This window comes from Xyrauchen texanus, chromosome 29 (genome assembly GCF_025860055.1).
Source record: "Xyrauchen texanus isolate HMW12.3.18 chromosome 29, RBS_HiC_50CHRs, whole genome shotgun sequence".
NCBI lineage: Eukaryota > Metazoa > Chordata > Actinopteri > Cypriniformes > Catostomidae > Xyrauchen > Xyrauchen texanus.
Window position 1 is genome coordinate 16,662,994 of NC_068304.1, and position 16,539 is coordinate 16,679,532.

The 16,539-nt window shown below is 35.5% G+C and overlaps 1 protein-coding gene across 3 annotated transcripts; it reads right to left on the reverse strand.

The window, feature by feature from the left end:
- Positions 1–432: 432 nt before the first annotated feature.
- On the reverse strand, positions 433–15,516 carry LOC127622897 (mitogen-activated protein kinase 12-like). 3 transcript variants are annotated; one of them, XM_052097045.1, is made up of 14 exons: positions 15,328–15,516; positions 14,840–15,016; positions 13,802–13,856; positions 10,469–10,598; positions 10,292–10,350; positions 8,601–8,712; positions 8,494–8,523; positions 8,361–8,408; positions 8,162–8,276; positions 7,862–7,933; positions 7,682–7,761; positions 7,488–7,566; positions 6,242–6,415; positions 434–5,858 (listed from the first exon to the last, which is right to left on the reverse strand). In XM_052097045.1, the coding sequence occupies exons 3-14, from the start codon at positions 13,819–13,821 to the stop codon at positions 5,785–5,787; spliced, it is 993 nt and encodes a 330-aa protein (XP_051953005.1). In that variant the 5' UTR covers positions 13,822–13,856; positions 14,840–15,016; positions 15,328–15,516; the 3' UTR covers positions 434–5,784. The 3 variants fall into 3 exon arrangements, with proteins under 3 accessions (XP_051953006.1, XP_051953005.1, XP_051953003.1); XM_052097046.1 differs by lacking the exons at positions 13,802–13,856; positions 14,840–15,016; positions 15,328–15,516 and adding an exon at positions 9,327–10,210 and having other exon boundaries at positions 433–5,858; positions 10,469–10,553; XM_052097043.1 differs by lacking the exons at positions 13,802–13,856; positions 14,840–15,016; positions 15,328–15,516 and adding an exon at positions 12,795–13,753 and having other exon boundaries at positions 435–5,858.
- Between the last annotated feature and the right edge of the window lie 1,023 nt (positions 15,517–16,539).

Genomic DNA, 16,539 nt, shown 5'->3' on the forward strand with positions numbered 1-16,539 from the left:
TTTCATGTTGCTATGTTACGGATGTAATCTCACGCTCTCCTCTCAGCTGAGACAAATCCAGGATCCAGGATACGCACACAAATGCACCATGTAAACAAACCGATACAAATACAGATCTAAACCAAAACCAACTAAACTTCTGTACAGCATTCCTCCTACTCAGCGCTGCTCTTCCGGGTGTGTCAGTTCTCCCGTGTCTTACGTGCCAATGCGATTGCGTCATACGTGCATACCATTGCTGACCTGAAGTGATGATTTACAGTTATCAAAGTACTTACATATTGATCTTTTTCACATCAAACTCGATCGTGTCACTTTAGAATATATTAATTTAACCACTGGATTCGTACGGATGATGTTTATGCTGACTATCTGTGATTTCTGGAGCTTTAAAAGTCGAATCACCATCCACTTGCATTTTAAGGACCTACTGAGCTGAGTTAAAATTTTCTTCAAATGTGTTCTGGTGAAAAAAGAAAGTCACACACACCTGGGATATCATGATCTCTCCTGGGATATCTGTTAAAAGGAATGAACTACCCCTTTAAATATTTGTGTTGTGTGACAATTTTCATACATTTCTCATTAATTCATTACATTCATGAATTCCATGTGGTGTCTCAAGTATTATTGAGCCATAAACGGCATGAAAAATGTTTAATTACAAATTAGAAAAGAAATGTGAAGTAATTTTAGATTACCATATTACACTGCAGGCAACTGCTCTGCCTTTGCTTGACATGTCATTTTAATACCGATACATACATACAACATACATTCTTTACAAATGGCTCTCCAATTTACTTATTTATTTATCTTGATAACAGGACCGTGGTCTCCAAAGATTATTGCTAGACTTTTGAACATGTTATAGATATGGAAATTACAACTAAGAAAATCTCTATTTGGTTACTTAATAGTATTGTAATGACCAAATGGGGTTCTGTTGGTTTATATCTGTGGTTAGGTGGGGTATCAATATTTGATCTATTTATACATTAATAAATAAATAATAAATTATTTAATAATTTAAAGTGATGAGATGAGTTCTGGGCAGAGGAAACTGAAAACAGCAAGTTTTGCAATTCCAGTGATTCTAACGGAATCCATTAAGACTAAACTTCAACCTTTAAACTTCAACCTGTCCTAAATCTTGACCTGGTTGCCGAACACTGTCCCTCAAGAGCTAAATGAAGGACGCGGTCACAACGATTCATTACACTTACACAGCTACAGTATTTTGTCTAAACTTCTCCCTACGACCTCCCATCTTTACAAGCATACATGCCACATATAGTGGATGTGTGCAGGTACTCTGCTACTTATCCATAAAATTCTGTTTTTTCTTCATTAAATTCTGGAAAGGACGTTATGTAAGTACATAAGAGTTATGTAACAATGTGGTTGAGAAACAGAAGGAACGGGTCTATCAAATAAACACATTCTGCCTTTGAGACATTTTTTTCCATCACAGTTTGTACAAAAGCACTTAGCATGAATAAAGAATGCAGTAGAATTGTTGTGTGATTGTGATTTCCAGAATGATTCCAGAACTCTCATTTAATATAAAGAGTGAATAAGATTTTCTTCTGCTTATTTATTTTCTATGAAGTTACTGTATCCGCAGTTTTTATTCACTTTCTTAAGCATTAAAGTTCTCTTTGTTTACCCTTGATTCCTGACTAAATCTTTCAGTTATTTATCTTATTTGTTTTTGCACATCGCTGCATTTAAATATATTTTATAGCCAAAATATATTTCCATGTTTCTTTAGCCCCCAATCCAAAATGCTCAGTAACAGATATTATTTTTTGTCTGACAGACTCAACAGTATGTGTACAAAAACATTTTAAACCAGTAAAACAAATAATAACATTAATAATATAACTTACTAAAAAAAAATCAAACACTTCAAAAACTGAATATCTTCTTTGAAAAGTACTCTGCTGCTCACAGCTGAATAACTGTCAGGTGAAGCATCAAAACGCTGGTTTGATATACACTTGATATTTGAGCCAATGGAATATAACTGAGCTCAGTGAAACATCAACCACAGTTTCCTGGACTACTGCTAAAGAAATCTAAAAGCCCTCCAGAACATTTCCAAAGGAGTAGGATGTTGTATTATTCTTGTGACATCACAACCAGGAACATTCTGTTCTTTAAACCAGCTTAAATCCTTCTAAAGATAAAGTCAAGGAGCCACCTCTGACCTCCACAGTGTTTAGGCAGCTGTATACATTATAACTTTGACACGTTCACTCTGAAGCCAAGAAGGAAGCTTTATATTTTTCAATCTAGTTCAACCCTTGCATATATGACAGCTTTCCTTTGTATCTTGGATGAAATAGTATCACCACACACACAGCCTATCAGAGAATGACCCTTGTCGGTGAAAAAGTTTGAATAGAGAACATTTCCTGCAAATTAAGTCCCTGAAAACAGTCCTGATACATTTTAATCATAAGTCTCAAGGAGGTCATAAGAATGCTTAAACATAATGAAGGCAAAAATCAAAACAAAATTGAGTGAGTTTTATGCTTAAAACAAGAAAAGCTATTTGCCAATAGAGTGAGACAAACAAAGGTTATTCAAGATACATTCTCTGAAAATAAGTCTCAAAGGGATAGAACATTTTGGCATCTATTGCTCACCCTCATGTTGTTCCAACTCATATAACTTTATTTTTTTCATGGAACATAAAAGGAAACGTTAGGCAGAATGATAGGCGTAGCCACCATTTACTTTCATTGCAACTTTTGTTTTCCATATAATGAATGTGAATGGTGACTGAGGCTATCATTATAGAAATGCTAGCCTTTGATCCATTAAATAAATAAAGTCATGCATGTTTAGAACAGTGAGAGTAAGTAAAAGATGGCATCATTTTCATTTTTGGGTGAACAATCATTTTAATATATCATTACATTTGTCTTCTCTAGTAACTTTATCTTGTTTTAATGATGAGATTTTTTTTTTTTTTTTTTTTTGACTGGAAAACAACAAAATAATGATTAAGTATTATTTTTCATCACACACACAATTTTGATATAGAACAACAGGAAGGGAACTAATGGAAGTTTGATTCTGGGTTCATATATTCTTAATATGAACATACGTTTGAGTAACACTTATTTTTATGACCATGGAGATACTTAAAATACTCTGCTGACTGGAGGAGACCCATCTGCGGTACAGAAAGTTAAATCCTCCTGGCCCCCACGCTTCCACTCCAGAGGTGTTGGTGGGATCCTGGGTTCTTGATCAACACTGGGGCCTTCGCCTAGAACATTTGAGCCTGTGGAATTTCCTCTTACACAGCCTGTTAAGCCAAAGGATATAAGGTCTGCTAAACAGCATTGAGGCACGTGCCTGTCCCTGTACTTGTGCAAGAGATAGAGAGAGAGAAAGAAATGAAACAGAGCAAATTATGCAGAGAAAGCATGAAGTAGAGTATATTTATAGCAAATAGGATGGACAGGGTTTCAAAACAAAAAGAGTTGGAGAACAGTGCATTTGAAATAACTTTAGTTTTGAAAAAAAAAGAGCTGACAGGAATAATAAATGCAGAAATGTCCCAATACTTAAATGTAGAAAGTCATGAAGACACTTTTGCAACACAAGGTCTTTCAATATGAGAGCATATATTCGAGTTAAATGCAAACTATGTCAACATATAAGCAAACAAAATGAATGATTGTGTTTACAACAATCAAGTGTTGCACAACTGAGTATATGGGATGTGTGACAATGACAGATAACAAAGTCTAATTTCTGGAAATAATGTTCTCAATGTAAAGCGATATCTGTGAGAAATTATCCAATACCAACTTGGCATTTTTGAAAAAGTATTTGCCCCCATAGTTAATAAATCCCCAAATCTGTGAAATTGCATAATGGGGTTTAGCTGGGCTAGACACACCCAGGCCTGATTACTGCCAGCCCTTTTCTATCAAATCAACACCTAAAAATAACTTTTTCAGCAGCACGAAGTTGGCTAAAAGATCTCTCCCGTAGCACACCACGCCAAGGTTGAAAGAAATTCCAGAAATGATGAGGAAAAAGGTGAATGAAATACATCAGTTTGGGAAGGGATACAAAGCTATTTCAATGGCTCTGGGACTCCAAAGAACCACAGTGAGAGCCATTATCTCCAAATGGAGAAAACTTGGCACAGTAGTGAACCTTCCCAGAAGTAAGTGGCTGACCTTCCAAAATTCCTCCAAGAGCACAGTGACAACTCATCCAGGAAGTCACAATAAAGCCAAGGACAACATCCAAGGAACTGTAGGCCTCTATTGCATCAATAAAGGTCACTGTCATTGACACTATCAGAAAGACACTGGCCAAAAATGAAATCCATGGAAGTGTGGCAAGGCAAAAACCACTGCTAACCCAGAAGAACAAAGAATTTAGCCAAAACACACCCTTAATTTCTCTGTAAGGACACTTACGTGAACTTTAAGGGAAATTATTTCATAAATACTAAAACCACTAAAAACACGTTGACACTAAAAATAGCTCAAAAAAGGAAAACTAGTTCTTAAATATGGTCAAAAATATGTGCTTGCAATGGAATTTCATTTTATATTATGACATTTAAAATTTGACTGAAAAGCACAAAATTCAGAGCTAAATTTAACAGTCCAAATGTACTCTGACCTGCATTATAAAGATGGAAATTGGCTTGAGTTTAATGAGTGAAATTCTTGAAAACCCATATTGTAAAAATTCAGTGTTGTAATGGCCCTAGATTTTTAAAAGACAATTACTTTTCCAATACTTTAAACAACATCTGCACTGTACAGCCATTTGTTCTAACAAACATTAGATATTTGTGTTGCAAAATCAGAGTTCTTTAAATAAACTGGCAAAAATAGAGAAACTGCATGATTTGCATTGTTTCTCTCTTCCTTTTTGTGTCATTACATCTGGCTGCCAAGAAGAAAGCAGAAAAAATGTATTTTTCTCCACCTCTGTTTTCTTCTTGACCAGAACACACTCTGATATTCACATGAACCATACAAGCATTCTAAACAGAGGCCAAAAAAGTTATCCATGGGACAGGGAACCGTGTCCCTAAACTAGGTACTTGTGAGCAAAAGGCAACATACTGCAACACAATCAAGACACTGAGGATAAGAGGTGACCAAGGACCCAAAGTTGACATGCACTAAGTGCCTAGTGTAACACTGCAGCTTTCTGAAAATGCATTACATGCAAATGTTGTTAGGGGAAATGCCAAGTGCAAATGTTGCCCTCTGCTGGAATTCATGAAAAATTCAGAAATTCCAGAATTTTACTAGACTGTAATGACTTCTTCCCCTTCAACAAGCTCAAGTGTCAGAGTTCATTAAATAATTGTTATTGCACAAAGAGATGTACAGGTATAGGCTTACAGACGTTCACATTACAAGTACTGAAATGCAATTAAATTAGTATTAGCAATAACCTGTAATTTTCCTGATAGGATTCTCTCCATAGAGAAAGTTTAGTACTACTACAATCACATATTTGCCTAGATCTATGCCCTCCAACTCTCCAGCAGGTTAGTTGCAGGTCTGATTCAAGTTGGTAATTTAACTGTGCATAACACGGGAGAAAAACGAGTTGAAACACTAAATAAAACAGCACACAACTCATTTTGTGGATACAAAACAGGTTTTGTTGGACACAAAACCAGTACAAAGAAAATCACACACAAGTCTGTATACAACAAATGGTACAAAGAAAATGCAAAGCCTTGCTGATGTAAAAATATTGGCATGTTCAGTATTAGCAATCTCAGAGAGCTGTCTCTTTAGATTCTGTCCCCGCTGGCCTTGGCTGGAAGGTCAAAATTTCAGTGAAGGTAAGTCCTGGTAAAAAGAAGAGAGTGATGAAGAAGGAAAGAACAGATATGGACAGATGGAGAAACAATGGAGGGAAAAGTTTGAAAACTGGTTATTTCTTATTTCACTGGAATGAACCTGAAACTAAAAAACAATTTTACAAGTATTACCAGAGTCAAATAAATATAACATTTTTGCATTTGGTGGATGTTTTTATCCAAAGTGGCTTACAGTCCATGCAAGGCAGGCCTTGCCCCTTCTAGCTTTGCCATTTGAGTTGCAAGAACACAGTAAATAAATACTGATTAATTAAACAATAAGAACTACAAATCTTATTGTTGTGAATCAAACATCACTCATACAGTATGTTTTCAATTTCAAGTGTGGAACATCCCTTTCCCTAAACCTACTTTTCCATTGGTCCACTGACTGATCAGCCTCATCCAATGAATGATCATACGGTGGGGCCTCAGTCTCCTCCTCTGGTTCACGGAATTCAGAGAAGTAAGGAAGGTCCAGTCCTTCTGCTGCTGTTACTCTACTTTCAGGGTCCAAGAGTAACATGCAGTCTAACACATGGATCGCTGAGACAGAGAGCAACAAGATTCAAGAACAGACTTATGTGATATTCAAACTTGATTTCAGTAAAGACATGCATGGCAGTACGCTTGATTTTTTCAGGAGCTTCTGAAAATGGGTAGTTGATGCATAACATGTCCTAGGACTTTTTTATATCCACATCCAGATTTCATGTTAAAATGTATATGATTGTACAGTACAGTATAAGGGAAAGTGTATATATTTTAGGTCCTGTAACTGCAAACCATTTTCTTTCAGTTTTTCAAAATTTTAAGTACATTTTTTACCTTAATGGTTTGTTTTAAATGGTCCTATAGTGTGAAAAAGAAACTAAATTAAAGGGATAGCTCCCCCCAAAATGAAAATTCTTTCATCATTTACTCACCCTCATGCCATCGCAGATTTATTAAGAATTACTTGTTTTAACAGAATATCTCAACTCTGTTGGTCCATACAATGCAAGTAAATGGTGACCAGAACTACAAAATATCCAAAAATGACAAAACAGAGGTATAAAAGCAATCTATATGACTCCAGTGGTTAAATATATATCTTCAGATCAATATTTAGGCCATTTTTACTATCAATCTCCAGCATTGACCAGCCTCAACCAGTAGGTGGCTGAATATGAAAGTCACTTTCACACCAGAATGTGGAAATGAAAGTGAAAGTGTAGATTTACAGTTAAAAAAAGGACAAAAAATATTGATCTGTTTCTCCCCCACACCTATCATATCACAGAGCTGAGATATTCTTCTAAAAATCTTTGTTTGTGTTCTGTAGAAAAAAATAAAGTCATACACATCAGGGATGGCACGAATGTTCATAAATGATGAGAGAATTTTCTTTTTTGGGTGAACTATCCCTTTAACAGGAGGTCTAAAAAGCTGCACACACAATAATTATTTGCAAATTTCTTAATAAAATATACTTATATAGCATGTCACAACGCAGGACATGTCAACAACCAACAAGTATGCTAATAATAATTAACAACCTTTAAACATGCATGAATCCTCTTCTTTGCATTTTATCAATTTAATTTAGGACAACAATTAAAAAACAAAAAGGTCTTACCTTGCTGGTTAACATTTGGTAACAATGCCCGAAGCTCTCTCTTTCTAAGTTTTGGTAACTTTGTAACATAATTTCTAGCCTAGAAAAAAAGATCACATCATTTTGGACATTCATATTTCTACACATTTTGCATAATATATCTAGTGAGAATTCTGCAAACTGATCTTTATAAGGAAATGCCATTGAACACACACATCTTCAGATTGTAGTTTGGCAGTGAACTCTTTTGTGGGGGTACCAGTAATCTTCATGATCTCCATCAACTGATCCAGGTCTGAAGGTATAGGGTCAAGGATAATGATAAACTCAAATAACTAATCTAGTGAGTTGCTGTTTGAACATAAAAATCACAGATTTGCTGCGAGAAAGGATACGGTCGTTTCCTTTGAACAGTGGTTTCCCTAGCAGCATCTCTGCCATGATACAACCAACCGACCAGATGTCCACTGAAGAGAAATGTAATAAAATGTGAATTGTTCAATAAGTTTCTCATTTATTAAGTAGCTTTTATTGCCTTTATGAGGGAAATAAAACAGAGTAACAACTTTTGCCTAATTAAAGATATTTTTAGATCATCTTTAGTTCATCCAAAGCTACAACAAAAGAGTACTGGTAATTACAAGAACAGTCCCACAGAAGCAATCTGAGCTCAGAATATACAACGAGTGACTAACCAGTCTGTGTGTAATGCATCCAGTTAAGAATGACCTCAGGTGCTCTGTACCAGCGTGTCACAACGTAACCCGTCATTTCACTGTCTGCTTGCCTTGCTAGGCCAAAATCCAGGATCTATTGTATAAGACACAAGACTTTATGATGCTACCAGATGCAACAGAACATATACTGCTTTCATACATACACATGGTGACATACCTTGAGCTCACATTCTTCATTTATTGCTAGATTGCCTGGTTTGAGATCCTGCAAGTTTAAAGAGATAAAGTCAGTGATTTGTGGAAATAAATACAGTTATATATGTGGATAGAACAAAATGAAACATACTCACCCTGTGTATAATCCCAGCAGCATGGATGTACTGTTAACATAAACAGATCCTTGAAAATATGTTTGAAGGAAAATGAGCATGCTTTACCAAGGGCTTAAAATACTCACTTTGAGCCCTCTTAACATTTGGTAGACCAGATACTGAACCCTGTCCTCTGACATTCTCTCCATTTTCATCAACTTCCCAAGATCAGTACCCATGAAAGGCATGACCAAGTAACTACACAATGGGATGGGAGAAGGGGAGAGGAGGAGTATAAAGCTTATTTCAGGGAAGGATCATGAATCTAAGGATCACTATGCATCCTTCAACATGCAGACAAGAGTGATGTACACACTGACAAGAGTGATGTACACTACCGTTCAAAAGTTTGGGGTCACTTGCCTGAAAAGTTTCCCATGATCTAAAAAAACTTTTGATCGGAAGGCGTATGCTTAAATGTTTGAAATGTTTGTAGACAAAAATATAATTGTGCTAACATATTCATATATTTAATTACAAAACAAAATTTTATTTAAAAAAGACTTGGACTGAATAATTAAGAAAAGCAGACACAAAGTACCCAGCATATAGATGGGAACTCCTTCAATACTGTTTAAAAAGCATCCAAGGGTGATACCTCAAGAAGCTGGTTGAGAAAATGCCAAGAGTACATGTATGCAAATATCACAACATAATTCCCATAGTTCCATTTCTATTATTCCATAGATGTGATGACTTTACTATTATTCTAATATGTGAAAGAAAAAGTAAACTTTTGAAAGGTAGTGTATGTAGTCACAAAATCAGTGGTACTCGATCACACATGGTCACTGGAGATGTAGTGTTATTACCAGGTGTAAACAGTGATCTGTCTTGTCATTTGACCGCTTGTGATCAAATCGCTCGAGACGGATGTTAAAGCAATAGTTCACCTAAAAATGAAAATTCTCTCATTTACTCACTCTCATGCCATTCCAGATGTGTATGACTTACTTTCTTCTTCAGAACACAAACATAGATTTTTAAAAGAATATATCAGCTCTGAAGGTCCACCCAATGCAAGTGAATGGTGATCAAAATTTGTAGCTCCACAAAGCACATAAAGTCAGCATAAAAGTAATCCATCAGAGTCCAGTGGTTTAATCAATGTCTTCTAAAGCGGTCCAATCAGTTTGAAGCTCCAAAAGGAACATGAAGGCATCTTAAAAGTAATCCATATGAAGTGTGAGTGAGTCAAGTGAGAGCAGACCAAATAATGACATATATTTCAATAAAAATCTTTACATCAGTAGTCTCCTTGGCAATCATGATTTCAAGCTCGATTACACTTTCAAAAACCATCTAGTGCTCTGCGCATGTGTCAAGCACAAGGAGGTGTAAACGAGTTTGAAAACATGATCATGCCTAGAGACTGCAATGACAAGATGTTTAGTGAAAAAGGAGCTACATTTTGGTCTGTTCTCACTGAAAACTGATCAGATCACTTCTGATGACATAGATTTAACCAAAGGAGTCTTATGGATTCCTATAAGCTGCCTTTATGTGCTTTTTGGAGCTTCAAGATTTTGGCCCATTATTCATTATTCAGAAAAAGAAAGCCATTCACATCTGGGATGGCATGAGGGTGAGTAAATAATGATTTCTTCTTATTATTATTTTTTTTGTTGCTTTTGTTCAATTAAAATTTTTGGGTGAACTATTCCTCTAATTCCAGGTGTAAACAGTGCAAGACAACCTGAAACAGTGACCAGACCACATAGTTAAATATTAGACCAAAATGACACAGCACAGTGGTTAGAGATAATTAAATCCTTACAAGTCATGGAATTTGTCAAGAGACAGGTCTGCGGTGAAAACATCCAGGAGTCCAATAACCTGAAGCAATTACAAAAAGGTGCTTGTCAAACAGAGTGTGACGTAAAGCCTGCAAATCTGTTAATTCAAGTAGAAATGAGAAAGCTTGAACACGGAGTGTCCGTCGTTGGTTTCCTACATTTTCATGCTTCATGTGTTTGAGCAGCCTGAGCTCCCGATAAGCTCTTTTGGCAAACAGGGCAGACTGGAAAGGACGATGGAGCTTCTTGATGGCCACCTTTGCCCCCATCTTCCGGTCAAATGCATAGCTGAGGGACAGATCAGTGTTAAATGCTTACAGGCATTTAGAATTAGAATAGCTGGTAACGCTTCACACTAAGGTTGTATTTGTTAACATGAACTACTAATGAACAATATTTTTAAAATGAGAAGTTATCTGTTCACATTATTTATTGTACTTGTATTTGTTGTATTTATTGTATTATACATTAGTTATTGCATTATGAACTATCATGAACAAACAATAAATAACTGAACTTTAAAAATCAACATTAATAAAGATTAATAGATGCTGTAAAAATATATTGTTTATGGTACGTTATTGATACCTAATGCATTTACCAAGGTTTAATAATACAACCTTATGTAAAGCATTACTGAATAACTTTGTTCACCACAACAAATACAGATGAGTTTGCTTCGATTATCACTAAGAATAGCACCTAACATTAGAACACATGGTAGAATAACAGTCCCCAATCCATGCTAGATACAGTACACAACATTATACATTACATGACAGATTTGACAGACAATTGATGACTGATGTTCACAACAAAAGCTTATGCAAAACATAAGAAGCAATTTTATTTAAACACTGTTGTAAAATACTCTAGAATGCACTCATATTGAACCATTACAAAAAAAAAAAAAAAAAAAACGTATTGTTACATGTAGCACGGCATTTTAAATACATTTTATGAAGGTAATGTGTGCCTAAAATATTTGCATGTATAGAGTAAGAATTTTTTGTGTTAATCGAAATGCAAGTGTAAAAAAATTTCATGCGCAAATAACGTTTTGTAAAGGTGTAACAATTGCATGCAATTGCAAGTTGCATGCGTAATAATTTATTTATTTTAATATTTTGTTTAATATTTTTTAATCTGTATCTTCATGTAAACACTAACTAAACGTTTTTAACCAACCAGGTCAGAGTAGGCTAAACTTGTTAACGAAAACATAATTTGATTGGTTACAAGAAGCATGTAGACCCGCCTTCACCTTCCCGCTTGCAAAACTCTTCTGAGTGAGAAATTCTGGAATATTCCTGGAAAATATTTATGCCACAAATACAAGTCATTTACACATTTACAATTGTTTATTTTACACATACAGACTGCTGTTCATGACACCCTTTCTTTGCTTGCATATCGCTGATTACATGTTTGCCATGTTTTTGGCCGTGTTTTGGTGAAAAATCTGTGGCAAAAGTGTAAACTTCATTAACACCTTTACAAAACATTCTGTGCCTATGCAATTTTTTACTATTGCATTTCGATTTAAGCTTTTACAAACCTTACTCTACCCACGCAAATATTTAAGGCACTAATTTAGGCAACCTTCTATGTTTTATTACCAGAAAATACATTTTTAGAAGCGTTTATTTTAATTACTATTAAGGAATGGCATGGTAAATAGTATAGTTTGACCTCAAAATTGTTTTATCTGTTAGCCTAATATCCTACCGATAATCCCTTGATAATAATAATGTTAAAAAAAGACAATAGATACATTTCCACCAATATATTGTGAAGCATTTAATTAATTTATAATGGCAAAAACAATCACATGTACTCATGCCATTTTTTATGTAAAGCTGGGAGAAAGGGGGACGGGGGAGAGAGAGAGAGAGAGGCAATATTGTATTGTTTACAGAATTGAATTGAGAGAGAGAGAAGGCAATATTGTATTGTTTACAGAATTGAATTTAGAGAGAGAGAGAGCGCGCAATACAAACAAACATCAGCGCACGCTTTGAAGAACGCATATAGTTCAGAGAAAGAGAACGGACGACCGACATACAATAATCCACAAACAGCATTCGTCAACAGCTGCCATTTTAAAATAATAACAACATAGTAATGTCGAATAAGCAGTGCAGTTTTACAGGCACTTTTGTTTCTCTATTCATAGTTCAGGTTTTGCTTAACTTTATAAAAACACAAGCATACATCTGAAACAGAGAGAAATACACAATGCCCTATTCCCAATTGTATTGTAAAACTGACTCTGAATCAAAACATTGTGCACCTTGTATCTGACTGTAAAGTAATCTTACTTTCACTTGTGCGTGACAATTTTTCTTCACATCACTTATTTTGAATAGAATCTCCCTACACGGATCTGCCTCCAGTGACAACATGTATTCAGTGTTTTTTTAAAAGAGACACCATATCAACTATGGATCATATCAGGAAGTTGTGAAAATGAGACGCACTCACCATACTGTACCGTATGCCCCAGTCCCCACCTGTTTCAGATCTCTGTATCTCTCCGGCACCTCCCAAACTGTTTTATTCACTTCCTGGCGAAAATAACCAGGTCTTGAGCGGACTGACATATTGGTAAATACACCTTTAAACGTGTTATTTCGAGTCCAGCGGCCGTGATTTCCAGGTTTACCTGAGCACCGATGTTAGTAGAGCCTACCTGTGTGCGTGCATAGACTGTGAGTGTGCGCGTGACCGCTCCCTCTCCAGCGTGGCCGTGCGTTACGTCACTGAGACAAAACATCCATGAACATGTTTACCCTTTGGTGCGTGTGAGAACTGCTTTTATTTAGTTTTACAATAAGAACAAAGTGTTCCACCCTCCATATGAGATATATTCATGTCTACAAATACTTGATAATGTTTATAATAGATTTGCAATACTTTTTAAGAGCACACCTAAACCTGTATAAACATGTTCCCCAACTATTGGGCCCCAGGCACAGACATTCCAAAGCTTTTTCCTTAACACTCTTACAATTAAAATGTTTTGAGTGTCTTTTACAAATGTAAAACTTTAGCATTACCAATATAATCCTGGTTTACATGCTGTAACGAGAACAAAGAAATTAGATATTTATTTGTATTATGTTTCTTTATCTTTGAAGTATTGCATATTACTCAGGACAGTTAATAAAAACAATTAAAAATTATCATGTAAATAATGCCTGAAATCTGAAAATCATATCCGTAAATCATATTTTTTAACAAAACTGAAAGTGTATTTCAGGAATGGGAACAAACGATGTAAAAACACTCCAGCGGTTGACCCAAAATAAAAAAAATGTATTAAAAGGTCCACACTCAATTATTTATGATGCATTTTGTTATTACATTTTTTCCAGAAATATGGTTCAGTTTTGCCAAAGACAAAAGACAAAGACCTCTATTGCATTCTGGGTGATGTAGTTTCTGAGTACCACATGTGGGTTGGTGCGGTTCATCACACAAACTCTCACCTCCTGTACAGCTTTAACATCAACCGTTGACTCCCACTCACGAGCAAGTCGCCACCTTATGAGGTAAATAGACAACATATGAGGTACACCACAATAGTTTCCAATCAATAAGGGTAGAATCAGTAATTAATATAAGTAAAATAAATTAAATTAAAGAGGCCTACTTAGGAGTGCCATCAGAAGTGAAACAATCACTGATTCTAAGAAATCAGAACTTTGTGAATGAAATTGTCTCATATGCTACTTATGCTTCAGTTTCAAATAAATGTTTATTAAAAAAATAGCAATGCCCTTAAAGGAATAGTTCGCCCAAAAATGAAAATTCTCTCATCATTTATTCACCCTTATGCCATCCCAAATGTGTATGATTTTTAGAAGCATTTCTCAGCTCATTTGGTCCATACAATGCAAGTGAATGGGTTCCAAAATTTTAAAGCTCCAAAAATCCCACATGTCAGCAAAAAAGTAATCCATAAGACTCCAGTGGTTAAACCAATGTCTTCAGAAGCAATATGATAGTTGTGGGTGAGAAACAGGTCACTTTCATTTTCTTCTTCTTGAGTTTTTGGTGATTCACATTCTTCATGCAAATCACCCCCTCCTGGGCAAGGAGAAGAATTTCAAGAAAAAAAGGACTTACATATTTATCTGTTTCTCACCCACACCTATAATATCACTTATGCCAATATGGATTAAAACACGGGAGTCATATGGATTACTTTTAAGATGCCTTCATGTTCCTTTTGGAGCTTCAAAGTTTTGGTCACCATTCACTTGCATTGTGTGGAACTACAGAGATAAAATATTCTTCTAAAAATATTTATGTTCTGCAGAAGAAAGTCATACACATCTGGGATGGCATGAGTGTGAGTAAATGATGTGAGAATTTTAATTCCTGGGTGAACTATTGTTTTAAAGGGCACCTATTATGGCATTTAAAATGTTCCTAATATTATTTGGGAGTCCCCAACAACAGTTTTACATGCATGCAATGACAAAAAACACTTTTTTTGTCTTATAATATGCATTTATGTTTACCTGATTTGCTCACCGACTCCCAAATGATTCAAACAACGACTCATTTTTCCAAACCCCTCCTTTGCGTGACGCTAATCTGCGGTGATTTGTCAGATGACCCAGTCAGTTGTGATTGGTATACTCTGTGCAGAGATTGTTGGAAACGGAACGCCCATCACCGCTTTGAAGTAAAAAAATCTAAATCAGAGAAGGATTTGAGTTGATTTATGTTAGCGATCATAGCCCAAAGTTCGGTGGTAAACACCCAATCAGTTATTGTTTGCGTTAGCCCAACACATAAACATATTGGTAAAGCACTGCATTTCTACAAGTTATTGCTCTATTCTTTATGACAACTCCAATAACATCGACAAACATTTCACATAATTCAAAAAAATTGACATTGGAGACCTAGAAGCTGCGCTGAGCGTAACTTACACAACACACACAAATACTTATTAAGCATGCTAAAAAAACACATAAAAGCAACAATTATTAATAATACTTACAGGTTGTGATTCGGAGGAGGAAGCTGATCCAAATAAACTTGGTACTGAACCTTCCTTCAGTATCAACCGGCTCGCGAATCCACACTTGAAAGCATTCATGTTCGTAAAGCAATCGTCATTAAAATGACGCGAACACAGCACAAGGTTCGGGCTACACTTGTGTGGTATAGTTGTAAATATAAACTCTAGCCACTGATTCTTCACATGCTCGTCCCTGGGCAGTGAAAAAAATTTCACTTTTGATATGCATTTCAGATCACAGCGTCTTGTTGTCGACATGATGTTTTCAAGTTTTCCCTGGTGTCTGCGCTCGCAATGAGTGGGCGCCCACAATTTGATAATTTTTTGTCTTGACGTCACAACGAAAAGGAAAATGACTCGTTGGAAAAACGATTCATTACATTAACTCAGTCGACTCCTACTTTTGAGAGACAATAACTTTTTTTACGGTGAACTTTCATATATAAAACTTTGCAGGATGTTTTTGTTCACTTAAATCTATGTTACACACTACATGAAAGGTAATTTTCAAAATTCCATAATAGGTGCCCTTTAATAAATCAGTATAATATATCAGTATAGATTATAAAAATCTATAATTTTGAAACTTGTGCAGATTAAATTTATACCGAACACCACAAAAAAAAAATATATATATATATATATTATAATAAATAAAATATTTAGCTTGGTCGATCTTTAGTGAAATGAATTAACTCCTGATGATGTGACGCCAGTAGGTGGCAACAAATAAACGTCTTTTATGTGTTTTGAGTCATTAAACCATTGATAAAGCACGAGCCATTCACAACCAGTCTAATTATACTTTATTCATATCAGCATGTCTAGTAAGAGACTTTAGCATTGTTTGAATATAATAATTATTTTCCCTGTAAATGATAACAAAGCATATCCTTTTGTGCACAGCTGTGCATGACCATCAAGGAACAGCTATACAAAAAAGACGACCAGGGCCGGCCCTGACCAATTTGGTGCCCTAGGCAAGATTTAAGCTGGTGCCCCTTGCATCGCAGCCAATTCCAGCACTGATCATTGTGAACAAACTATCATTCTTTTTGAGTACATTAGCAGCTTCTTCTGATTATTTCTCCACTGACTAAGTTAAAATAGTCATGCTGACACCTTCTCTTGTTTTTTTGTTTCAGAAATGTGAAACTGTATTTTATCCTCTGAGAACAAATTCTGTTGTTA

Bases quoted from the DNA above. Each gene is read 5' to 3' on its own strand.
- LOC127622897 (XM_052097043.1), bottom strand. From the start codon at position 12,913: ATGTCAGTCCGCTCAAGACCTGGTTATTTTCGCCAGGAAGTGAATAAA. The intron at 8,713-10,291 runs GTAAGGATTTAA...CCCATTGTGTAG, and splicing joins CTTGACAAATTCCATGACTT to TTACTTGGTCATGCCTTTCA. The intron at 7,762-7,861 runs GTATCCTTTCTC...CTATACCTTCAG, and splicing joins ACTGTTCAAAGGAAACGACC to ACCTGGATCAGTTGATGGAG.